General features: G+C 39.3%; 1 protein-coding gene across 4 annotated transcripts in view; it reads left to right on the forward strand.

Annotated features, from left to right (window-relative positions):
• LOC121387568 (dynein heavy chain 7, axonemal-like) overlaps window positions 1-27,129 on the forward strand; it is a 121,646-nt gene that overhangs the window by 59,724 nt on the left and 34,793 nt on the right. For all 4 annotated transcript variants that reach the window (XM_041518723.1, XM_041518724.1, XM_041518725.1 and 1 more), the window contains 19 exons: window positions 828-983; window positions 1,205-1,373; window positions 1,829-1,955; window positions 2,674-2,890; window positions 4,467-4,783; window positions 6,635-6,776; window positions 9,625-9,738; window positions 12,704-12,822; window positions 13,218-13,398; window positions 14,463-14,692; window positions 15,466-15,655; window positions 16,689-16,829; window positions 17,309-17,512; window positions 20,161-20,303; window positions 21,615-21,866; window positions 23,076-23,354; window positions 24,522-24,675; window positions 25,606-25,797; window positions 26,554-26,687. In XM_041518723.1, coding sequence (XP_041374657.1) covers window positions 828-983; window positions 1,205-1,373; window positions 1,829-1,955; window positions 2,674-2,890; window positions 4,467-4,783; window positions 6,635-6,776; window positions 9,625-9,738; window positions 12,704-12,822; window positions 13,218-13,398; window positions 14,463-14,692; window positions 15,466-15,655; window positions 16,689-16,829; window positions 17,309-17,512; window positions 20,161-20,303; window positions 21,615-21,866; window positions 23,076-23,354; window positions 24,522-24,675; window positions 25,606-25,797; window positions 26,554-26,687 — 3,461 coding nt within the window. The remainder of the gene's footprint in view (window positions 1-827; window positions 984-1,204; window positions 1,374-1,828; window positions 1,956-2,673; window positions 2,891-4,466; window positions 4,784-6,634; window positions 6,777-9,624; window positions 9,739-12,703; window positions 12,823-13,217; window positions 13,399-14,462; window positions 14,693-15,465; window positions 15,656-16,688; window positions 16,830-17,308; window positions 17,513-20,160; window positions 20,304-21,614; window positions 21,867-23,075; window positions 23,355-24,521; window positions 24,676-25,605; window positions 25,798-26,553; window positions 26,688-27,129) is intronic.

Below are 27,129 nucleotides of genomic sequence, written 5' to 3' on the forward strand. Positions count from 1 at the left end.
CATCGGGCGAGATATCTCGCCTGCAGTAGTCAGCAGGTTAAAAAACAAATGTTATCCATTGGTAAACGTCAGAAAATGGTGTCATTATGTCAAAAGTGACGTCATTAAGGAAAACAGGTCATAATTTATGTGTATTTTTAACTAAGTAAGTTGTGTTGTTTGTAATTTTTTATAAGAATTGTTTGCCATTTTTGTGTGAATTATTCATGTATAATTTAATATAAAATCACTTTGCTACAATTTGTGACTATTATACATCAGTAAATTCACATAAAAAATTACAAACAATTATATTAAAGTCTAATTTATTTATGACAAAATGGTGAAATAAAAAAGTTATTTATTAACCAAATGGATGTGAGAAAAAGACTCCATCATACATGCAACCATCTGCAATATCCTGGGACTCCTCATCTCGGATAGAAATTTCTCCTCTATGTGTACTTTTTCTATCCATCATGGCCGAATATGATGGAGTCTTATAATCCTTCATATATACACATATCCTATATATCCCAGGGGTCTTGCTACATGTCATAAGCGATGGCGGACCTGCCATCCCTTAAGACATATTTCCAATACGCCCGCTATCCATTGGCAGCAGTAGTAATATTCATCATCCAAAATCACAAGTGATGCCATCATCTTGAACTACCACAGTAATCCGGTTCATCGTCATTTACCAGACATTTTCGAAGTACTTGTACCCTGCAAATCTTAGGTACCATCCCTTCCTATAAGTGGAACCAGCTCTACCGATTCCCTCCATCCCTTTCCTGAATACTGGAGAGACCACTGTATCCTGAATATTTTGTTTTGTGTTTAAGGATTTCTTGCTGAACAAGCTGGAGAAGGATGTGTACAAACCAAACATCATCAACTTCTCGGCCCAGACGAGTGCCAACCAGACACAGAACATGATCATGTCCAAGCTAGACCGACGAAGAAAAGGCGTGTATGGACCTCCATTGGGCAAGAAAGCTGTAAGTACCGGCCCATAGGAACTGGGTGGGGAGGGGTGGTGCAAGTCGAAGATGAAAATTAGTTGTTTTTTGTCCTACTCCAAATAAATAAAGATAAAATTAAGTAATAAATATTAAATAATCATAATACATTTTAAACCATGTATTTTTTCTAAATTTAAATGGTAATTTTAGAATGCCATTTTAGAAATATTAACATATAATTTGTTTTTTGTTTTCAGATTATATTTGTTGATGACTTGAACATGCCCCTGCGAGAGGAGTACGGCGCTCAGCCCCCCATTGAGCTGCTGCGACAGTGGCTCGACCACTGGACCTGGTACGACACAAAGGAGGTGATTCCCATCAAACTGGTCGACATTCAGTTCATGGGTGCCATGGGGCCACCAGGTAACTATAGACAATAGATTCCAATACTTAGGGGTCGGGATGTAGCCCAGTGGTAGCAAAGCTGAAGGAGGTCTGTCAACTCTTACATGTGAGTGCATTGTGCTAAATACTAAATTAAAATAAAATTAAAATATACCAAAAATGGAATACAATAAAACTATAAACGTTTATTGATGTAATTAAATTCTTATTCAGGGTTAGTTGGCATGTCTACAAGTTGGTTGCTTTTTTTCTCTCTCCAAGAATATGTTATTTTTGGAACCAAAGTTTTAATTGTCTTCTTTTTTCTCTCCAAGAATATGAGTTATTTATGTAACCAGTGTTTTAATTAAACAAATTTCTATTTAAAAATATGAGTTATTTATGTAACTTAAGCTTTAATTGTCTTCTTTTTTCTCTCCAATAATATGAAATATATGAAGTATATGAGATACATTATGGTTTTCTTTGTTCAGGTGGTGGACGTAACCCCGTCACCCCCCGCTTCCTGCGACATCTCAACACTGTAACCATCAACGAGTTTGACGATGACACCATGGTAACCATTTACAGAAAGATCATGGAGTGGCACATCTCGGCAAGGTTTGTTCAGTAAATTACACTTCCGATTACATTTTTTTTGTCTTCTCTGCTTTACTTGCCTTTGTGATCAAATGGAGCAGGATTTAGCTCAGTCGGTTGAGTGCTCATTTGAGGTGCTTGCGTCGCAGGATCGAAACACCTCACTGGATTCATTCACCTGATTGGGTTTTTTCTCGTTCCGACAAGTGCACCACAACTGGTCAAAGGCCATGGTATGTGCTTTCCTGTCTGTGGGAAAGTTCATATAAAAAATCCCTTGCTGCATTAGGAAAAATGTAGCGGATTTCCTCTGATGACTGTCAGAATTACCAAATGTTTCACATCCAATAGCCAATGATTAATTAATCAATGTGCTCCAGTGGTGTCATTAAAAAAACAAAAAACACATTTAACCTTTAACCTTTAACCTCTATATATTTGTGTTTATTTCTACAAAGGAATATAATATATTTATAGGATATTAAATGAGCTTCCGTTTCATATTATGTTTATGTCATGAGGGACATAAACATGATATGGAATGGTAGCAAGTTCAATATACTATTTATTACCCATAATCAATGTTAATTTTACAACTCAGCTCATTTGGTTAACATTTCTGTAACGTAGTGTGCCAGTCGTTGATGTCATCATGTGACGTGGAAGTGTTGCGTCCCACTTGATGTTCTAGGGGGAGCTATTTTTAACCATATGAGTAATAAATAATATTTTCCTACAGGGGATTCAGCAACGAGTTCAAGCCGTGCGTCGACCAGCTGGTGAGCGGGACGCTGCAGGTGTACAAAGAGGCGATGATCAACCTGCTGCCCACCCCGGCCAAGTCACACTACCTGTTCAACCTACGCGACTTCAGCCGCGTCATCATGGGCGTGCTGCTGTCCACCCCTGACACCATGGAGGAGCCCGCATCCATGAAGAGACTCTGGGTGCATGAGGTAAACGCAGGCAGACTAGTTCATTTTGTTAAAGGGGTGGGATGTAGGCCCACGTCTATGAAGAGACTCTGGGTGTACAGGTAAATGCAGGCAGACTAGTTCATTTTGTTAAAGGGGTGGGACGTAGGCCCGAATCCATGAAGAGACTCCGGGTGCATGAGGTAAACGCAGGCAGACTAGTTCTTTCTGTTCAAGGGGGTGGGACGTAGGCTCGCCTCCATGAAGAAACGCTGGGTGCACGAGGTAAATGCAGGCAGACTAGTTCATTCTGTTAAAGGGGGTGGGAGGTAGGCCCGCATCCATGAAGAAACTGGGTGCACGAGGTAAACATAGGCAGACTAGTTCATTCTGGTAACGGTGGTGGGACGTAGGCCCACATCCATGAAGAGACTCGGTGCACGAGGTAAACATAGGCAGACTAGTTTGTTTCTTAAAGAGAAGTTTAATTTGTTTAATGACACCAGTAGAGCACATTGATGTATTAATCATCAGCTATTGGACATCAAACATTTGGTAGTTTTAACATATAGTCTTAGAAATGAAACCTGCTACATTTTTGCATTAGTAGCAAGAGATCTTTTATATGCACCATCCCATAGACAGGATAGCCTTTGATATACCAGTTGTAGTGCACTGGCTGGAACAAAAAATAGCCAAATGGGTCCACTGATGGGGATCGATCTTAAACTGACTGTGCATTAGGCGAGCCCTTTACCACTGGGCTACGTCCTGTCCCCTGTTTCTTAATTTTAACATTTATATTCGCTTGTCAAGTTTTTCGGGTGTACTATGACTGTCAAGTGGTGAATTTAGACGAGTACCACAGCTATAGCCCTGGTTGTAATTATCCACTAATTTTAACATTTATATTCGCTTGTCAGGTTTTTCGGGTGTACTATGACTGTCAAGTGGTGAATTTAGACGAGTACCACAGCTATAGCCCTGGTTGTAATTATCCACTAATTTTAACATTTATATTCGCTTGTCAGGATTTTCGGGTGTACTATGACTGTTAAGTGGTGAATTTAGACGAGTACCCACAGCTATAGCCCTGGTTGTAATTATCCACTAATTTTAACATTTATATTCGCTTGTCAGGTTTTTCGGGTGTACTATGACTGTCAAGTGGTGAATTTAGACGAGTACCACAGCTATAGCCCTGGTTGTAATTATCCACTAATTTTAACATTTATATTCGCTTGTCAGGATTTTCGGGTGTACTATGACTGTTAAGTGGTGAATTTAGACGAGTACCCACAGCTATAGCCCTGGTTATAATTATCCACTAATTTTAACATGTAATATGACCGTCAGTTGGTGAATTTGGCGAGTGCCAGAGCTAGCTAGTCCTGCCTGTAATTATCCGTGTGTACTATTTTCCACATGTAATATGACCGTCAGTTGGTGAATTTGGCGAGTGCCAGAGCTGGCTAGTCCTGGCTGTAATTATCCGTGTGTACTATTTTCCACATATAATATGACCGTCAGTTGGTGAATTTGGCGAGTGCCAGAGCTAGCTAGTCCTGCCTGTAATTATATCCACTCATTTTAACACTTATATTCACTAACTTGTCAGATTTTCCGCGTGTACTACGACCGCTTGATCGACGAGCAGGACCATGCTTGGCTGTACAACTGCACTCGCGGCGTCGTCAAGCAACAGCTGCGCGAGGACTTCGACCAGCTGTTCATCCACCTCGACTCTGACAGCGACGGCAAGGTCACCGAGGACGACATCCGCAGTCTCATCTACTGCGACTTCAACGACCCCAAGTCGTCCAACAAGGACTACGTCGAGATCCGTGACCTGGAACAGCTGCGCCACGTCGTCGAGGGTTACCTAGATGAGTTCAACAACCTCAGCAAGAAGCCCATGAACCTCGTCTTGTTCAGGTTAGCCACTTCAACCCCTGCAATTGCCCACGACAATGCTGTGGAGTTTTCAATTCTCCACAACACTGTTTTGGCATCGGACTATATTATTCAGGGTTTTTTTAATGGCATGTTTTTTTTGCCGTAGACTTTTTCTTAATTGCAGTTGTTGCACTTTAATTTCCATACTAAGTTTTGAAATATACTTACATTGATATTTGTATTGTATTATACTTTTTCCCCACAGCTCCTTGCACTGTGGGTTTACATAACTATATAAATAATTTCATATATGTCACCCAATAGCCGATGTGTATTTTTGTGCTGGGGTGTCATTAAACAATCATTCATTAATTTATTCATTCTGTTCATGAACACTGTGGTTTTACATGAATATATATAAATGATATTTCCATATACTTACCATTTGTGACACCCAATAGCCGATATGTATTTTTGTGCTGGGGTGTCGTTAAACATTCATTCATTCATTCATTCATTCTGTTCAGGATGGTAGAAAAATTTCACTATTACATTTTTAGTCCCCTACCGGTCCAACTGGAGAAGACTATATTTCATTTTATTTCAACTTATTGTTCGTGCTTATATCCAATTAAGGTTCAAGCACGCTGTCCTGGATACACACCTCAGCTATGTGGGCTGTCTGTCCAGGACAGAGGGTTAGTGGTTAGTTGTAAGAGGTTAGTGAGAGAGAAGAAGGTGTAGTGGTCTTACACCTACCCACTGAGTCGTTAAAACTCGCTCTGGGTGGGCGCCGGTACCGTGCTTTAAACCCAGTACCTACCAGCCTTGTGTCTGATGGCTTAATCACGACACCACCGAGGCCAGGAACTATAGGTTTCATATCAGGTCTGTCTGTCTGTCTGTCTGTCCCACATATAATTCCGGATGTTTTTTCCCCACAATGCCTCACAATATTAATCTGACATTTTGTGTACATAGCATTATCAAGTACTGTTACAGATTAAGTTTGTATTTCATACCAGTTTACCCATTTTTGGCAGTTATGGCCCTTGAACTTAGGAGATATGAAAATTTGGTAGGCCTGTAGGGAACATGTGTTACTTTAGCAGTACTCTCAGAATGCTTGTTTTAATGGGGAATAGTGTTGGGAATCGATTGAAAATGTCATCATTGATTGTCAGTTATAATCGGTAAACACCAGCCTATCAACTTAATGACAGAATTGGTTAGAATTATATGAATATAACAATGATTTGAATAAGGACCATGCACCTGCCGTCATGTTCACTGGAACCTAGATCCTACGAATGGCTCATTTTACCCTTCATAACTATTTAATATCTTTTTTTGTTTATATGTACACCTGAAAACAAACCAGGGTTTCTGCCAGAAAGAAATTTTTGGGTGTCGCACTGTGGAATTGAATATTTACAATGTATTTGCTGAATGCAACCGCAGATGAAGGGGGGGGGGGGGGGGGGGGGGGGATGGTGGGGGTGGGCGAGGGGCTCCCCCCAGAAAGAAAATGGGTTAGGTATAGGGTTAGGGTTAAGAAAATCATACAGTAATGATAAAGAGTCGTTCATTTTGTCAAAAGGTTAACTTAAATAAAATTATATCTGAAAAACAATTGGGTATGGCTCCATACCCATTTTACCCTCTGGCAGAAACACTGCCAATCCCAATATATTTACACCAATCCCATCATCTAAGTTATTAAATAATCATTGAAGGTAAAATTTGTAATTTGTAGTGTCGTTCTCTAGTAGTGTCATTAAACAAGACAGACTTTAACTTTTTCTTTCTTTTTTCTGCAGTAATTATTTATTTCAAGTTACCCAGTACAGAGTTTGACATTGATATTGTATTGTTTTCCTGTCTTAACAGATTTGCCATAGAGCATGTGTCGCGTATTGCCCGAATCATCAAACAGCCCAGAAGTCACGCCCTCCTTGTAGGAGTGGGCGGATCAGGCCGTCAATCATTAACACGTCTCGCAGCCCACATGGCAGATTATGATCTCTTCCAGGTAATATTTTGATAAAGTTTATCATAGGATTCTGAGAATTTTAACACCAACCTTGACCCTACTAATGACTTGGATTTTAAGAGTTTAACCATACAAATAAATTTGATTCTAAACAATTTTACCTTACTAAAAATAGGATTCTGACAAATGTTAACCCTAACCCTACTAACAAGTAAGATTCTGATTGTTTACTGTTAAAAAGAAATAGTTTAAGGGTATTCTGAGAAAAATTACAATAGTAGGGCTTTGAGGTTTGATTTGTGGTAGGATTTTGAAACAAATTTACTCTTTATAGGATTCTTAGAAAATTTAATTGCTGGTTGTCAGTATATATTATATTATGCTCTACATTGATTAATTTTATGGTTTTGGCCTTGTTCAAAGTAGTTAATGTGGATTTCTTATTCTTACATACCTCCGTTTATAATACTAAATCTGAGAAAATTTACGATTGGTAGGATTCTTAGAATATTTACTGGCTGTTTGTCAGTATTGGTATTATATATTAACTACATTGATTCATTTTGTGGTTTTCTCTTTGTTTAAAGTAATATGGTTATAAAGTTATATGTCTGGTGGTTCAGTAAGCTTTTTTTTTTTTTCGAAGTTTGAAATACTAACCAAATTCAACAAAAAGTGTTATGGTAATTTTTACATGCATCTGTGTTTCAAGAATAAAAGGAGACTTACCGTGGTGACAAGACATTTAAGTTTACTTTGTTTTCTTGATGAGCTTGAAATGCTACCTGTTCAACAAAAAGGATTTCCAGGCATGCCTGTCCCTACAGAGAAGGTGAGGTTTCCATGGTGATTCTGCAGGCATGCAATATCTTTGTATGTCCAGGGAATGTTATCACCATAGCAGTTACACTAGTGAAATCACAGTAAATGTATATCACAATATTGTTCATTGAATTATTGTTATTTATAATAGTAAAATCACATAAGTCACATTGTCACATTATTTTTGTGAGCATCGTTTCTCAACACCTGAATAAATACACATACATATGTTATTTATGTACACAGACCCTTACAAAAGGGGTGCAATTGGTCTCTATGCACCCCATCAAGTAAAATATTATTCTTAAAAATCCTATGGCATCCACTTTTGGAGGTCCACTTTTACTTAAAATGCCCCCCATTCCCATTGGGAAATCATGCCTGATAAAATGTACAATGTTACCACAGACAGGACAGCACAAACCACAACGTTTGATATGCCAGTCAGTGGGAGTTGAAAAACCCAGTATGGTTTCACCAAGGTTTATTCAATCCTTCATCTCAAGCAACTCGGGCAAAGAAGAAGAAGAAGAAATATTTTATTTACTGACACATTCAACACATTTTATTTATGGTTATATGGCATCAGACATATGGTTAAGGACCACACAGATATTGATAGAGAAAACCCGCTGTCACCACTTCATGGGCTACTCTTTGCAATTAGTAGCATGGGATCTTTTATATGCACCATCCCACAGACAGGGTAGTACATACCACAGCCTTTGATATGCCATTCGTGGTGCACTGGCTGGAACGAGAAATAACATAATGGGCCCAACAATGGGGATCAATCCCAGACCGACCGCGCATTGAGCGAGCGCTTTACCACTGGGCTACATCCCGTCCCCACACCACATGCTCGTATAATGATCTCTATATAAAAACTGGTTGTGTTTGGATTTTTCATTAATTCCATAAAAAAGAGATAACCATGATGGGAAGGTGAGATTGTGGCTTTAACTGGTAAGTTAATGTATTAGATATATGACCGCTAGATCACATTTATTTCAGTCCACCTCTTTAGTGCATGGGTTTTTCACCTCATCACAGTTCATACAGGTTTGGTCTTTAAAGAAGACAATAACAAATTATATATTCATAGTTGATTGAAATTACAAATGATTTGTAATTATATAATTTTAAAAAATAAGTAAATGTTTAATGTTTTAGCTTACTAACGTCTGAGACTTTATTGTTCTTTTTAAATATTATTATAATTATTATCAGATAAATCTGATTTATTATTTTTACCATGGTCATCATTATCATATTATTGCTGGTTTGATCGATTGAAAACATATTTTATTGCAGAAACAACAAAAGTATTGGGCACACATTTGCCAACTTACTAGGTCCTCTCCTATTACTGATATCAGTCATTATTATTATTATTATATTAATATTATTACTACTACTATTACTGTTATTGTTATTATTATTATTTTTGCACACTTATTACTATACAAGAAATAACTTCAACTAACCTTTTTTTCTTTGTATATATCATGTTTTGTAATTTATGAGAAGTCTGAGAAACTAATGTTTGTTGACCAGAATGCATCTGATACATCTATTGTCATGGTCTTTTAATATTTGTGTGTAAATTCATGAGACAAATTATGTATTATTTTTTAGATAATTAGATTTATTTATATAACATGGTCCAGCAAAGGTTTATATGAGTTTAATGTTCTTCAGAAATAACAGATAACAATAAAACATTGCCCAATATTCTTGACACAATGGAACATTACAGCCATTGTTTGACTTGGCAGATTGAAAGCTAATGGAATATTTCAGAAGCTGGGATGTTGGTGGTGGAGGGAAGTGCATAAAGCTGTAATGTAATGTCAGGTTAACTATTACTAAAAAGGAGGTGAGAAATGCATAAAGGTGTGAGGTCAGGTGAAGTATTACTGAAGAGGAGGTGGGAAATGCATAAAAGTGTGAGGTCAGGTGAAGTATTACTGAAAAGGAGATGGGGAAATGCATAAAGATGTGACTTCATGTTAAATATTACTGAAAAGCTACAAATCCTCAGAATGTTCCTCATTTATTTTAGGTTGAGATCTCAAAAAGCTACACATCAGTGGAGTGGAGAGAGGATTTGAAAAGAATCCTAAGAAAGGCGACTGAAACGGACAATCATGCGATCTTCCTCTTTTCTGACACTCAGGTTTGTTGACAGTTGCATGGGTACAATACAGTACACAAACCAACGGTAAAGTCAGTTAGGTTTATTATGCTACAGTACACAAACCGATGATAAAGTCAGCTAGGCTTAGTATGGTACAGTACACAAACCAAAGATAAAGTCAGCTAGGCTTAGTACGGTACAGTACACAAACCAACGGTAAAGTCAGTTAGGTTTATTATGCTACAGTACACAAACCAATGATAAAGTCAGCTAGGCTTAGTACGGTACAGTACACAAACCAACGGTAAAGTCAGTTAGGTTTATTATGCTACAGTACACAAACCGATGATAAAGTCAGCTAGGCTTAGTATGGTACAGTACACAAACCAAAGATAAAGTCAGCTAGGCTTAGTACGGTACAGTACACAAACCAACGGTAAAGTCAGTTAGGTTTATTATGCTACAGTACACAAACCAATGATAAAGTCAGCTAGGCTTAGTACGGTACAGTACACAAACCAATGATAAAGTCAGCTATACTTAGTACGGTACAGTACACAAACCAACGGTAAAGTCAGTTAGGTTTATTATGCTACAATATACAAACCAATGATAAAGTCAGCTAGGCTTAGTACGGTACTGTACACAAACCAATGATAAAGTCAGCTAGGCTTAGTACGGTACAGTACACAAACCAATGGTAAAGTCAGCTAGGTTTAGTATGGTACAGTACACAAACCAATGATAAAGTCAGCTAGGCTTAGTACGGTACAGTACACAAACCAATGATAAAGTCAGCTAGGTTTAGTATGGTACAGTACACAAACCAATGATAAAGTCAGCTAGGCTTAGTATGGTACAGTACACAAACCAATGATAGTCAGCTAGGTTTAGTACGGTACAGTACACAAACCAATGATACAGTCAGCTAGGTTTAGTATGGTACAGTGCACAAACCAATGATAAAGTCAACTAGATTTAGTACAGTACAGTACACTAACTAGGTTTAGTACGGTACAGTAAACAAACCAATGATAAAGTCAGCTAGGTTTAGTACGGTACAGTACACAAACCAATGATAAAGTCAGTTAGGTTTAGTACGGTACAGTACACAAACCAATGATAAAGTCAACTAGGTTTAGTACAGTACAGTACACAAACCAATGATAAAGTCAACTAGATTTAGTACGGTACAGTACTCAACCCAGCGATATATATATATATATATATATATATATATATATATATATATATACTAAAACGCAAAAGAAACGCAGGTTCTCATTAAATTGGATATAAAATATTAAAAAAACAAAACGAAATGAAGATTTCAACATTTATTTTGGAGCTACACCAATTCGGCACACATTGGTGTTGGAAATTTTTGATTGAATTCCTTTTTGGCTATTGTTTCATGTCATAAAGTAGGGTGGGGGTCCATGTTAAAAATGTGAAAGAGACGACCTGTAGCATTGTCAAAGTCAGTATCGCGTGTGACCACCCTGGGCATTCAAACAGGCAGTGCAACGTCTCCTCATTGAGTTGACAAGCCGTTGAAAGAATGCCTGAGGGAGTGAGTTCCATTCATGGACCAATGCTGCCTCCAGCGCCTGCATATTCTGAGGTTGTCCGCGAGCCTGAAGGCGACGTCCGATTTCATCCCAGACGTGTTCGATAGGCGCCATGTCCGAGATAAGGCTGGCCACGGCAACGTTGGGATGTTGTGCTGAGCCAGCAACGCCTGTGTTGCCCTGGCAGTGTGCGGCCTGGCATTGTCTTGCTGCAGCAAGCGCACACGTGGGTGAGCGGCAAAGAAGGGAACGACGTGATTGTTGATGACGTCATTTTGGTACACGGCGGCATTAACGCGTTGTCTGAACACATGAAGTTGTGTTCTGTGGTTGAATGAGAACCCACCCCACACCATCACACTACCCCCGCCCCATCGGTCGGCCTGCAGAACGCAGCAGTCGGAGTAACGTTCATGTCGACGTCGCCATACTCGGATTCGGCCATCAGCGTTGGAAAGATTGTAACGGCTCTCATCAGTAAACAGAACTTGTTGCCACTGGCCACGTCGCCATCTTTGATGTTGTTGCGCCCACTGTTGACGTTGTTGGCGGTGCCGAGGGGTCAATATTGGTCCCACATAAGGACGGCGGTTACGGAGTCCTGCTGCCCTCAGACGGCGTCGGACGGTATCGGCGGACACTGGACCACGTGGACCACGCACCTGGTGAGCGGTGTTAGCTGCTGGCAGCATCCGATTCCTAAGGTGGGTCACCCGGATGTACCGGTCTAGGGCTGCGGTTGTCACCCTCGGGCGGCCGGTGCGTGGTCGATCGTTCACAGATCCAGTGATTTGGTGACGTTGAGAAAGGCGTGCGATTGTCGGAACATGACATCCCAATTGTCTGGCTACAGCAGTACGGGTCTGTCCGGCTTGCAACATCCCGATGGCCATCCCTCGCTGGAGTTGCGTCAGTCGCGGCATTTTTAAAATGTGATTCTGTTGTCTGTCACTACTCAAATTGAATTTATGCGATTAAATCCAGGTGTGTAGGCTTTATAAGCATTTCAATGAGTGTGTTTGCACTGGATTCATGATACGGATGATCCAGCACGTGCAAACAACGTGTTTTGAGAATTCGTGACATCACACAGGTAATGAAATTGACACGCAGGTGGGACTGCGGTGTGGGTGTGTGCCATGTCCTTTAACACAGTTGAGGTTCAATTCCACCAAAGATACTGCTTTACAAAGTGCAATTCTTTCGCATTTTCAGGACCTGCGTTTCTTTTGCGTTTTAGTATATATATATATATACCAATGGCAGCTGTGGTCCTACTTAGTGCGACATTCAATGTTAGGCATACCTTGAACTTTGATCCAGTGAGATACCGTTTGTTTTACCCTCTGCCTGTACCCAAATTGGTGTGTTCAGTTAAATGGGTGTAGTTAACTTTTCAAAACGATTGATATTTTTTTGTTTGATCCTTTCAGATTAAACAAGAATCGTTTCTGGAGGACATCAACAATCTGTTGAATGCCGGTGAGGTTCCGAACCTGTATCCCCTCGATGAGAAGCAGGAAATCTGCGAGAAGATGAGACAGATTGATAGGTAATTACAATTCTCTTTTTTCACTTGGGAATGCTTTCCATGTAAGCATTCCTATTCATTTAGTGGGCGAAACATAGCCCAGTGGTAAAGCACTCGCTTGATGCATGGTCGGTTTGGGATCAATCCCCGTCAGTGACCACATTGGGCTATTTCTCGCTACAGCCAGTGCACCACGACTGGTGCATCAAAGGTTGTGGTATGTGCTGTCCTGTCTGTGGGATGGTGCATATAAAAGATCCTTTGCTGCTAATCGAAAAGAGTAGCCCATGAAGTGGTGACAGCAGGTTTCCTGTCTCAATATCTGTATGGTCCTTAACCATATGTCCGACGCCATATAACAGTAATTAAAATATGTTGAGTGCGTCATTAAATAAAACATTTCTTTCTTTATTCAGGCAAAGAGACAAGACAAAACAGACGGACGGTTCCCCCGTTGCTCTGTTCAACTTGTTCATCTCTCGTGTGAGAGATCAGCTGCACGTCGTCCTGGCCATGAGTCCTATCGGCGATGCTTTCCGCAACCGACTCCGAAAGTTTCCTTCTCTTGTAAACTGCTGCACCATCGACTGGTTCCAGGTATGTACCTTCATTCATTTCATCAGCATTCCTCAAAACCTCACTTTTTGTTCTGTCCCTGCTTTTGGCTTCTTGTCCCTTGCATGATTCCTCAAATTCCATATCCCCTTCCTTTCAGTTCCATTCTTCTCCTTTTTCTTTATTTAATTTCATCTCTCGTTCCCTTCTATTCCATTCCCATCTCTTTCCCTTCCCTTCACCTTTCTTTCCTTGTCTTTCTCTCCACTTCTCTTCCCTTTTCCTTCCCCTTATCTTCTCTTCCTATCCCCGTCCCTTCTATTCCTCTCCTGTCCCTTCCTCCTTCCCTTCTCTATCCCTTTCTTTCATTTCCCAGTCCATCCACTTCTCTCTATACCGTCTCTTTCCCTTCCCTTCCATTTCCTTTTTTGCCTTCCCTACCGTTACTCTTTCCCATTTCCCTCCCCTTCCTCTCCTATTCATTATTTTCCCTTTTATCACTTTCTCTTCCCTTTCCATTTCTTTTTTCTTTCCTTTCTTTACTATTTCTTACCTTGAAAGATAAACTCACTAAAGCAGCGTTCTCATTGTGCGATTTGTCTCGCTGACTTGTCGCAGGCGATTTGTCGTGAGAAATAGGATGTGTTCTAATCAGTACGACTACAACAGTACTTAGGTGTACTTAGTCGCATTCAGCATGTCGGTGCATTTGATCGCATAATGAGAACACCGCTTAACTGGTAAACCAAATCCTCGTTTCTGTCTTGGCCACTCGATTTCTTGACATTTCTTTTTCCATTTCCTTTCTTTTCTATTTCTTACCTTGAAAAATAAACTCACTCACTGGTAAAACAAATCTTCGTTTTTAAGCTGTGGCCACTCGGTTTCTCAACATTTCTTTTTCCATTTCCTTTCTTTCCTATTTCTTCCCTTCAAAGATAAACTCACTAACTGGTAAAAAAAAAAAAAAATCCTCATTTCAGTCTTGGCCTGAGGATGCTCTATACAAGCTGTGGACACTCGGTTTCGTAACATTTCTTTTCCCTTGCCTTTCTTTATCATTCAAAGATAAACTCACTATCTGGTAAACCAAATTCTCGTTTCAGTCTTGGCCCGAGGATGCTCTACAAGCCGTGGCCACTCGGTTTCTGGAGGAGACGGAGATGGCGGAGGACGAGAGGGCGGGCTGCATTGACATGTGCAAGAAGTTCCACACGGGAACGCGCGACCTGTCCGAGCGGTTCCTCCTGGAGCTCGAGCGACACAACTACGTGACGCCCACCTCCTACCTGGAGCTGATCAACACATTCAAGACCCTGCTCTTCAAAAAACGAGGGTAAGTGAGGCCAGTCAAGAACAAAACAAAAGTTTAAAGTTTTGGGTTTTTGTTTTAACGACACCACTGGAAATGAATGAATGAATGTTTAACGACATTATGACATATGGATTTTTTGCCACATGTCAATCCCATTTTCTGATGAGATTGGGAAAATTAGTGCAATGATTTTATGCTATGGATATTTTTTTGAGTCCATTGCACCACTGTTAAATTAATTTGTTAGAACAGACATACATAATTAATACACACATACACACACACACACACACACACACACACACACACACACACACACACCCCTCTGGGAAGGGAAGTTTTAGTAAAAAAAATGGGCATTTTGACTGTCATGCACTTTCTTTTGGGATGTTGGATGACGCTTGGATAAATCCCGGTCCTCTTCAAAAGCTAGGTGGACAGGATGTGGCCCACTGGTTAAAGCGCTCGCTTGATGCACAACTGGCCTCGGATCAATCTCCATCGGTGGGCCCATTGGGCCATTTCCCTTCCCAGCCAGTGCACCATGACTGGTATATCAAATAGCATGGTATGTGCTATCCTGTCTGTGGGATGGTGCATATAACACATCCCTTGCTACTAATTGGAAAAATGTAGCAGGTTTTCTCTGATGACTACGTGTCACAATTACCAAATGTCTGACATCCAATAGCTGATGATTAATAAATCAATGTGCTCTAGTGGTGACCTTAAACAAAACAATCTTTTTTTTGTTAAAGGGCTAGGTCTGCATTGTGTGTATTATATTTTTCCAGCGAGGTGTTGAAACAGAAGAGTCGGTACGAGAAGGGACTCGAGAAACTCGACTCGGCCTCGTCTCAGGTGGCCATCATGCAGAAAGAACTGACCGACCTCCAGCCACAGCTAGTCCAGGCCAAGAAAGAGGTGTCCGAGATAATGATCATCATCGAGAAAGACTCCATCGAAGTGGCCAAAGTCGAAAAGGCGAGTAAAATGTTTAGATTGTTTTTTGTTTTTTCCTAAGTTTGTATTTCGTATAGTACTGTAATTTGTAATTGGCACATTTTGTGGAATGTTTCTAATCTGAATTTGAGGGAGAGGAGTGTGAGTGAGTGAGTGAGTGAGAGATACAGAGAGTAATAGAGAAGGAGAGAGAAATGAAGAGGGAGGGAGAAATAGAGAGAGCGATTGAGGGAGACAGATACAGGGATGGAGGGAGAGAAATGGAGAGACAAACACAGAGACCTAAGTGAATCTGATTTTTGCTTTTTGATAACCCAGTCATATGCATTTGAAACCTTATTCATAGATGCAACCCATATTCTCAGAAATGAGCAGCTTGACGCCCAGTTTTTTCTGATTCACTTTGAGGGTGAGGGGTGGTAGTATTTATATCTGTGGCGTTTATGTCTATTGATACGCTGCAGGTAGGTGTTTTAGCCACATATGTTGCTATTGTCATCTATGGGATTTGATTTGGTAGAATACACCCTTAAGATAAACCACTGAAATCAAGCCTTTCTCACGCTGTGAAATCAATCTGATTCCATCACATGACATTTATAACAGATGGGTAATGATGAACTGTGTTAATGATGAAGTTTGAGTAATGATGAATTGTGGGTAATGATGAACTGTGAGTAATGATGAATTGTGGGTACTGATGAAATGTGAGTGATGAATTGAACTGTGAGCAATGATGAATTGTGGGTACTGATGAAATGTGAGTAATGATGAATTGTAGGTAATGATGAACTGTGAGTAATGATGAATTGTGGGTACTGAGAGTAATGATGAACTGTGAGTAATGATGAACTGGGTAATGATGAACTGGGTAATGATGAACTGTGGGTAATGAAGAATTGTGAGTAATGAAGAATTGTGAGTAATGATGAATTGTGGGTACTGTAGGTAATGATGAACTGTGGGTAATGATGAATTGTGGGTACTGTGGGTAATGATAAACTGTGGGTAATGATGAACTGTGAGTAATGATGAACTGTGAACTATATTTCAGGTTGTCAAAGCTGATGAGGCGGTGGCTAACGAACAAGCTAAGGCAGCCAAGGCCATCAAAGATGAGTGTGATGCAGATCTCGCCGAGGCCATCCCAGCTCTCAACTCTGCCCTGTCCGCTCTCAACACCCTCACAAATCAGGTACATACAGAGGATATTAGATGAGGATTGTTTTCTGCATTGTAAGCAGTCACAATAAAGAAATTATTTCTGAAAGAAAACATCTTTCTCAATAAAACTTGTTTTCTTAATTTGTTTAACAATTTAGGGTGCAGTTGGATGAGAGAGAACTGCATTCTGCATTGTGAGTAAGAGGTGAAGACAAGATATTATTTCAGAAAAAAAGAAGCTTTTCCAGATATCTGATTAAGTTTTCTACATTTTCTTAACAATTCTAGGATGTTCATTTTGTTAATAATTCTAAGATTTTCTTAACAATTCTAGCATCTTCCTTTTCTTAACAATTCTAGGTTCTTCATTTTTTTAACCATTTTAGGATCTTCCTTTTCTTAATTATAGGATCTTCATTTTCTTAACAATTCTAGGATTTTCATTTGCTTAATTATAGGATCTTCATTTTGTTATCATTTCTAGTATGTTCATGTCGTTAACAATTCTAGGATATCACCATTGTGAAGTCCATGAAGAGTCCTCCGTATGGCGTGCGTCTGGTCATGGAGGCCGTGTGTGTCCTCAAGGGCGTGAAACCGGAGAGGATACCGGACCCTGCTGGCACTGGCAAGAAGATTGAGGACTTCTGGGGTCCTGCTAAGAAGATGCTGGGTGATATGAAGTTCCTCGAATCACTACACAATTACGATAAGGTTTGCCGATCCACTTTATTATTTGTATAAATATTGTTTAAAAAAAAAAAAAAAAGTTTATAATTTGTACTTTCATTTAAAAAAAAAAAAAAAATGTAGGGGCATGATATAGCTGTTAATGAAGTGCTTACCTGAGGTGCGAATTTTGTTTCTGAAATGCTTGGTTCACAGAATTGACCCCTACCATAGGCAGACCCAATTATGACATTGTTTATAGTTTGAGATTTCACTTTATAAAAATGTCGGGGTGGGATGTAGTTGTTGGGTGAGTGCTTGTCTGAGGCGTTTGGTTCATAGATGGACTCCATTACAACAAATTAAAACAAATTTGGAAGTTTGTGGGGGGTTTTCATCTTCCTAAATTGTAATACTTAGGATCCCTATTTCTGGAGTCTTCTTAGAAAATGTCTGTCACAATTACAGTCAAAGTTTGTAATTAAGAAAGAAAAAAGTGTTAATTTATTTTTATTTATTCTTAAAACTATTGAAGATTTGTTGATTAGTGTATGTGGCATTCTTCCCAGATGTGTTGGGTGACCTAATATTTCTTTATTAGCCACATAGTTCCAGATACACAGGGAAATATAACCAGTATGACACTTGCTCGAGCAACACAAGAATCCTAACACTCGCTTTGTAGAATCAGTATGACACATAGTTGAAGATACACAGGGAAATATAACCAGTATGACACTTGCTCGAGCAACACAAGAATCCTAACACTCACTTTGTAGAATCAGTATGACACATAGTTGAAGATACACAGGTATGACACTTGCCCGAGCAACACAAGAATCCTAACACTCGCTTTGTAGAATCAGTATGACACATAGTTGAAGATACACAGGGAAATATAACCAGTATGACACTTGCTCGAGCAACACAAGAATCCTAACACTCGCTTTGTAGAATCAGTATGACACATAGTTGAAGATACACAGGTATGACACTTGCTCGAGCAACACAAGAATCCTAACACTCGCTTTGTAGAATCAGTATGACACATAGTTGAAGATACACAGGGAAATATAACCAGTATGACACTTGCTTGAGCAACACAAGAATCCTAACACTCGCTTTGTAGAATCAGTATGACACATAGTTGAAGATACACAGGGAAATATAACCAGTATGACACTTGCTCGAGCAACACAAGAATCCTAACACTCGCTTTGTAGAATCAGTATGACACATAGTTGAAGATACACAGGGAAATATAACCAGTATGACACTTGCTCGAGCAACACAAGAATCCTAACACTCACTTTGTAGAATCAGTATGACACATAGTTGAAGATACACAGGTATGACACTTGCTCGAGCAACACAAGAATCCTAACACTCGCTTTTTTCGAATCAGTATGACACATAGTTGAAGATACACAGGTATGACACTTGCTCGAGCAACACATGAATCCTAACACTCGCTTTGTAGAATCAGTATGACACATAGTTGAAGATACACAGGGAAATATAACCAGTATGACACTTGCTCGAGCAACACAAGAATCCTAACACTCGCTTTGTAGAATCAGTATGACACATAGTTGAAGATACACAGGGAAATATAACCAGTATGACACTTGCTCGAGCAACACAAGAATCCTAACACTCGCTTTGTAGAATCAGTATGACACATAGTTGAAGATACACAGGGAAATATAACCAGTATGACACTTGCTCGAGCAACACAAGAATCCTAACACTCGCTTTGTAGAATCAGTATGACACATAGTTGAAGATACACAGGTATGACACTTGCTCGAGCAACACAAGAATCCTAACACTCGCTTTTTAGAATCAGTATGACACATAGTTGAAGATACACAGGGAAATATAACCAGTATGACACTTGCTCGAGCAACACAAGAATCCTAACACTCGCTTTGTAGAATCAGTATGACACATAGTTGAAGATACACAGGGAAATATAACCAATATGACACTTGCTCGAGCAACACAAGAATCCTAACACTCGCTTTGTAGAATCAGTATGACACACATGTACGAATAATGATCTTTACTGACGTGCTTATCAACTTTAACAACACTTGAATAAATCTGAGAATGCAAAGAATGTTGTTTCAAAACATTCCCGACTTGCATTCACTCGTTAGATACATTTTGAAACGATTCCTTGTAAATCAAATTGTAGTATTCTTTATGTTATTGTAACAGAAAAATCGACCTCCACCGAGGGGATTTAAACCAAGGACTCTCAGTATGAGAATTTAATGCTCTACCAACTGAGGTAATAGGGAAATCCCCGCTAGCTACTGCTCAGCCAGTAGGAGCACTTTGTACCAACACTACTACATTATTATTCGTACCCCCAGATGGTACTGACCTAGACTTCCAATTCGCAGATTCTATATTCTGCAATTTGAATGGTTTGTTTTATACATAAATAGAATGTATTTCTTTTTAACATCACCTGTTCTCAAACAAGTGCACTCACCCCCCATGACTAGTAGTCTGGTCCGAACATCCCAACAGCCACTGGGATGGCTTAAAACTCTTCTACTGTATGCTCCCTATAGTTCCGATCACGTGACTGTAACTTCCTTCTTTTTTCCTTTGCTGTTCGGTTCGGACGTCTTTTTCATTGATGCAAATTTTGAATTGTATAGTAACATTTTACTCAACAGGACAACATTCCACCGCCTGCTATCAAAACAATCCGAGCGAAGTACATTCCGAACCCGGACTTCGACCCGGACAAGATCCGAGTGGCGTCCACGGCGTGTGAAGGTCTGTGTAAGTGGGTACGCGCCATGGACGTATATGACAAGTGAGTTCACATTGTAAATAACGTGTACATGACAGTGTGGAGAGGATCTGTTACTAGTGATGTTTATTATGCATGACAGTAGGGTCTCCACATGTACTCGAGTACTCGGGCATGGGCCGAGTCTAGCAAGACTTGAGTCCATACACATGCAGGACCCGAGTACCCATGCAAGGAGGAGCACTCTGATTTAATTATATCGGGGTTCGTAGCAGTCTTTAACCTTTAGACTACTGGATTAATTTTTGACAAAAACCACGTTGAGTGGGTACAAGTTTTATAATTTTTACTCACATATATTCACTTAGATGTTTTATAAATACATAAAATAAAGTTCATATTTGAATCAGTAAGTATTATTTTCGTAGGTTTTTCTAATTTTTATCATATTTTAGAACAGTTAATATTAAAATTAGGCAAAAAATCGAAAAAGTTGCATTTACTTACGGACATTTGTGGCCAGCTGTCCAGCATTTATGTCCATTATTCCCTATAACAGTGGTTTTCTGACCAGAATAAAATAAAAAAAACCTAACTATGATTCATATCCCAATATGTGGTGATTTTTGTTGTTGGTAAAACAATCAAATGTATTATCAAATTAGCTGTCACAATCAGATATCGATCCATAAAAATTACAGCGACATACTGCCATTGTTGTCAGGCAAAAATACTCAAAATTCCAAGGTATTTTCCATTACAAAAACATAAACAAAAGACACCATCTTTTTAAGAAATCTGTTTGCTGTATTATACATCCATTTCCGGTGAGTGCCGTGTGCAAAACGGCGGGAAATATGAATTGGGGAATGCACTATATACAGTGTACAGTATGTCGACTGGCACGACGTCGGGCGAGATATCTCGCCTGCAGTACTCAGAAGGTTAAGTTCCTTGAAAGTGTTTGAATTTGAAAAAATGATTTTTAGGTCTTTGAAAGTCTTTGAATTGTAATAAAAGTCTTTAAAAGTCGTTAAATTCTCACCAATCATAGCCAAAGCAATGATGATATCTTTTACAGCTGCATGCATTTGATATTTTCCACTTAAAAGGTTTAATCTGTCATGATGTATGTAAAAAAAAAATTGCCATGGACAGCAATGTAAACAAACTGATTTGGTATGTTTATCGCATTCGATTGTCTTTGACCGCTGTGTAAAAGTCTTTGAAAGTCTTCGAAAATGGCAGGTAAAAGTCTTTGAATTTGTTTGGTCTTTAAGGCTATGAACCCTGTATATTTTTTTTTATGTCATTTTGCCACATGCTTACCACCGGTTACATTATTGGGCCATGTGTTTGGTTTTTTTAAATCAGGGTTGCTCGAGTGGTAGCTCCAAAGAAGGAGTCTCTGAAAAAGGCTGAGGGCGAACTGGCCGTTGCCATGGCGTCGCTGGAAAAGAAGCGAGCATCGCTGAGGGAGGTCCAGGAGAAGCTGCACAAGCTGGAGGATACCCTGGAGAATAACAAGCAGAAGAAGGCCGACCTCGAGAACCAGGTTGACCTCTGTACGAAGAAACTCGAACGAGCAGAGCAGCTCATCAGCGGCCTGGGGGGAGAGCGCGACAGGTGAAAAAGATGTTAACAATTTTTTTTTTTTAAATCAGCCAGTCAAACTTCACGTTATATATATATATATATATATATATATATGTATATATACACACACACACACACACACACACAGTGAAACCCCTCAAAACCGGTCACCCTTAGGACCAAGACAAATGTCCAATTTTAAGAGGGATCCAGTTAAGTTATGTACTTAGTAAAAAGGGACTGTAACATCTGGTTTTGAAGGAATTCTGGTTTACAGAGGGTCCGGTCTTGAGAGGTTTCACTGTATACACCAATTTTTAATTAGAATCAACCAATCAAATTTTGTTTCTTATGCAGATTTTATAAAATGTTTAATTACCTAGTCAAATTTAATGTTTTGAATTAGTATTGGCTGTGCAAATTTTGCTTTATATGAACATTTTGAATTAGAATTAGCCAATTAAATTTTTTATATATTAAAATAAAACATTTAAATGGTAATTTAACATTGAAAATTTAAAAGATCATCTTCTCTTTGAGTTTTAATTGGTCAGTTCTGAAACTTAGTAATAGGAATTTTGTCTCTATATATTTTAACCCTGACCCTCGACCTGTCACAAAGCAAGATAAATAAAAATAGGTATTTGATTTGGTTTTGGGACATTCAGATTTATCATGGGTATATAGGGGAGATGAATTATGAATGCTACATCTCAAATTATGTCACCGTATTATTTTATGCAGGGTTTCTGCCAGAGGGTAAAAACAGGTAAAATGCCATTCCCCAAAAATATATTTTAAGTATGGCACCATACCACCAATTTTTTTGTTTTTTTGTTAGTTGACCAAGCTGTTGACGAAATTTATGACTCTTATCATTACTATGTGATTAATGTCGATTCAATGAGAAAATCCACATCCCATCAGTAACAGGATATATTTTATTCGAACATTAATTTTATTTATATTGCGTAGACACTATTTTCCCAAATATTTATTGTTTTATATCAATGGTATAGAAACATTGGTGATGGGGGGACCAAAGAATTCATATCGCAGATGGCTCGAAAACGCTTCTCTGGGATATTTAATTCCATTTTTCCCTTGTCGACTGTGGATACCACCGCCGAAAAACTCAATTCCATAGCGCCATACTTAAATATTTCTTTCTGGCAGAAACCCTGCATATTATGGTAGGCGAGACTTGTAATTCTGTGAATTCATTGTTTCTTATTTTAGGTGGAGTCAGGCCGCTCGAGACCTCACCAAGAAGTACATCAACCTGACTGGAGATGTCCTTATCTCCTCCGGCATCGTTGCCTACCTCGGAGCTTTCACCTCCGCCTTCCGCCACGAGCAGACCCAGCAGTGGCTGGGCGACATCAAGAAGGAGGGCATCCCATGCTCGGACGAGTTCTCACTCATCCAGACCCTCGGCGAGCAGGTGAAGATCCGTGCGTGGAACATTGCCGGCCTCCCCACTGATAACTTTTCTATTGAGAATGGAATTGTCATCAGGTAAATACTTGTAAACATTTCTTTTGAGAATGCGTGGAACATTGCCCGGCTCCCCACTGGTAACTTTTCCATTGAGAATGGAATCGTGATCAGGTAAATACTTGCAAACATTGCCAGCCTCCCCACTGATAATTTTTCTATTGAGAATGGAGTCGTCATCAAATAAATACATGCAAATGTTGCTAGCCTCCCCACTGACAACTTTTCTATGCAGAATGGAGTCGTCATCGGGTAAATACATGCAAATGTTGCTAGCCTCCCCACTGACAACTTTTCTATGCAGAATGGAGTCGTCATCAGGTAAATACATGCAAATGTTGCTAGCCTCCCCACTGACAACTTTTCTATTGAGAATGGAGTTGTCATCAGGTAAATACATGCAAACATTGTCAGCCTCCCCACTGACAACTTTTCTATTGAGAATGGAAACGTCATCAGGTAAATACATGTAAACATTGCTGGCTTCCCCACTGATCAGGTAACTAAATGTTTCAGTTGAAAATAGAATTGTCATCAGGTACCTAAATAGAATCATCATGAGGTAAATACATGTAAACATTTCTATTGAGAATGGAATTGCAATCGGATAACTAAACATTTCTGTTGAAAATAGAACTGTCATCAGGTAACTAAACTTTTCTACTGAGATTGGAATTGTATTAAACTAATTTGAACATGGAATGGTAGGTAAGTTCCTTTCTTTTGAAAATGGATTTGTAAAAATTAACAATTGGAATTGGGTCAAGAATTGGGTGACTAACGTTTTCTATTGAGAAAGGAATTGCTATCAGTTAACTAAACTTTTGTGTTGAAACTAGAATTGTAACTTAGGCTTTCTATTGAAAGTAGAATTATATCTTCTTTTTCTTTGACATTGGAATTGTAAATTATTTTGTTATGTTGAATAGGATTATAACTTGTTTTTAATTGAGAATGGAATTATAACTTGTTTTCTGTTGAGAATGGAATTATAAAAAAATTCTATTGAGAATGGAATTAGGACTTTTTGTTTTCTATTGAGAATGGAATTATAACTATTTTCTACTGAAAATTAAATAATAGCTTTTTTTTTTTTTTATGGAGAATGAAATAACTTTTTTCCATTGAGAATGAAATTGTGGCCTTTGCATTCTTCAGTTTAACAATTTTTCTTGCTTTGCATTACAGCAACAGTAACCGTTGGCCACTGATGATCGACCCTCAGGGTCAGGCCAACAAGTGGGTGAAGAACATGGAAAAGGCTAACAATCTTCACATGATCAAACTGAGCGACGCCGACTTCGTGCGAACTCTCGAGAACTGTATTCAGTTTGGCACACCGGTAAGTCAGGCTTTCTGCTAGAAAATAACTTAAGGGTACATAATAAGAAATAAAACGATTACCAGTGGAACAGGTTCTAGGTGACATTAATGACATGTATATCAGTTCAAAGTTTAAGAAAATAAAAAAATGAAATGATCATAAGGTGGTTATGGTTTGAAATGTTTTGAAATCGGACACTGCATTTCATACATTTTCATATTACTGTTTATTAGTCCCTTCCTGCTCCAACCGGAGTGAACTATAGGTTTCATTTCCCTCCTTCTGTGGACGGGATGTAGCCCAGTGGTAAAGCGCTCGCTTGATGCGCAGTAGCTCTAGGATCGATCCCCATCAGTGGTCCCATTGGGCTATTTCTCATTCCATCCAGTGCACCACAACTGGTATATCAAAGCCCGTGGTATTTGCTATCCTGTCTGTGGGATGGTGCATATAAAAGATCCCTTGCTGCTAATCGAAAAGATTAGCCCATGAAGTGGCAACAGCGGGTTTCCTCTCCCAATATCTTTGTGGTCCTTATAACCACATGTCTGACATCATATAACAGTACATAAAAATGTGTTGAGTGTGTTAAATAAAACATTTCCTTTCGTCCTTCTGTCTGATATTGAGTTCAAATTTTGTGTATAGCTAAATCATGTACTGTTGCAGATCAGATTTGACTTGCATGGCAATTTAACCCATTTGTAACGGTTATAAAGCCCTTAAACTTAGGAGATATGAAAAAAAAATTCAGACTTTTTTTGGGCCTTGCCTCAATATATTAAGCTGAAATTTTGCATATATATTTATCATGTTCTGTTATATACAGAGCAAGTTTCACATTCATGGTGATTTACCCATTTTTCAGTCCTTGAAGTTACAAATATTTGTTGGGTCTATAGGGGATATGTATTACTTTAGCAATACTCCGAATGCTTGTTGTTGTAGGTGTTACTGGAGAACATCCAGGAGGAGGTGGACCCCATCTTGGAGTCGTTGCTGCTGAAACAGACGTTCAAACAGGGTGGTAGCATCTGCATCAAGCTGGGAGACAGCACAATAGAGTACTCCCAGGACTTCAAGTTCTACATCACCACCAAGCTGAGGAACCCACATTACCTCCCTGAAACAGCAGTCAAGGTAAGGATTAGTCATGGGAACACCTCCCATTAATTACCTCCCTGAAACAGCAGTCACGGTGAGGATTAGTCATGGGAACACCCCCCATTAATTACCTCCCTGAAACAGCAGTCAAGGTGAGAATTAGTCATGGGGACCCCCCCCCCCCCCCATTAATTACCTCCCTGAAACAGCAGTCAAGGTGAGGATTAGTCATGGGAACCTCTCCCCTCCATTTATTACCTCCATGAAACAGCAGTCAAAGTGAGAATTAATCACTGGAATCCCCATTACCTCCCTGAAATAGCTGTTGTAAAATTATCCATGGAATAACACATCAACATAAAATTAACAAATAAATCGCCATTACCTCACTGAAGGAGCAATACAGCTGAGAATGAGCCAGGAAACCCCCATAACCTCCCTGAAAAATCAAGTCACTGTATCCTACACTCCCCACTGACTCATTGACTGATCTCAATATCGAGGTAAAATTAGCAGTAAACACAAACCATTAGCATCTCTAAATATTTACAGTAGGATCTAGCTCAGTCAGTAAAAAGCTCCCATGAGATGCTTGCATTGTAAATGGTATATCAAAGGCCACGCTATATGCTGTCCTGTCTGGAAATTTCTGCTAATAAAAAAAGGCTGCAGGTTTCCTCTTTAGACAAAAATTATCAAATGATTGACATCCAGTCGCTGATGGCATCATCAAAAAATAAACTTTTAACTAAATACTTTTGTGGTAACTTTTGAACACTTGTTTCTTTCCAGGTGACGTTGCTGAACTTCATGATAACTCCTGAAGGTCTGGCCGATCAGCTTCTGGGAATCGTTGTGGCTAAAGAGCGACCAGAATTGGAGGAAGAGAAGAATTCACTCATCCTACAGAGTGCAGATAACAAAAGGTAAAGAAGGAAGGAATGTTTTATTTAGCGAAGCACTCAACTCATTTTAAGTACGGTTATATGGCTTGGGCAGGGGTTGGGGGAGGTTACGGTAAAAGAACGACAGCGAATGAGAATGGCAGTTCAAGTTGAAGCATGCAGGCATGCAAACATGCAACACACTAATTGATAATAGAGCATTTAGTTCTAAATACAGGAATTAACTCTGTTTTATGGGTCAAAGGATCAAATCCCCTCGGTGGACCCATTCTCTGATTATTATTTGTTCAACTCGACCAATGCCCCATGACTTGTATATTAATGGCCATGATATATGCTGTCCTGACTGTGTGAAAGTGTGTATAAAAGATCCATTGTTGCTAAGACTAAATGTCACAATTACCAAATGCTCTAGACAGCCAAGTGCTGATGATGAATAAATCAATGTGCTCTAGTAGTTTTG

Source organism: Gigantopelta aegis, chromosome 13 (genome assembly GCF_016097555.1).
Source record: "Gigantopelta aegis isolate Gae_Host chromosome 13, Gae_host_genome, whole genome shotgun sequence".
NCBI lineage: Eukaryota > Metazoa > Mollusca > Gastropoda > Neomphalida > Peltospiridae > Gigantopelta > Gigantopelta aegis.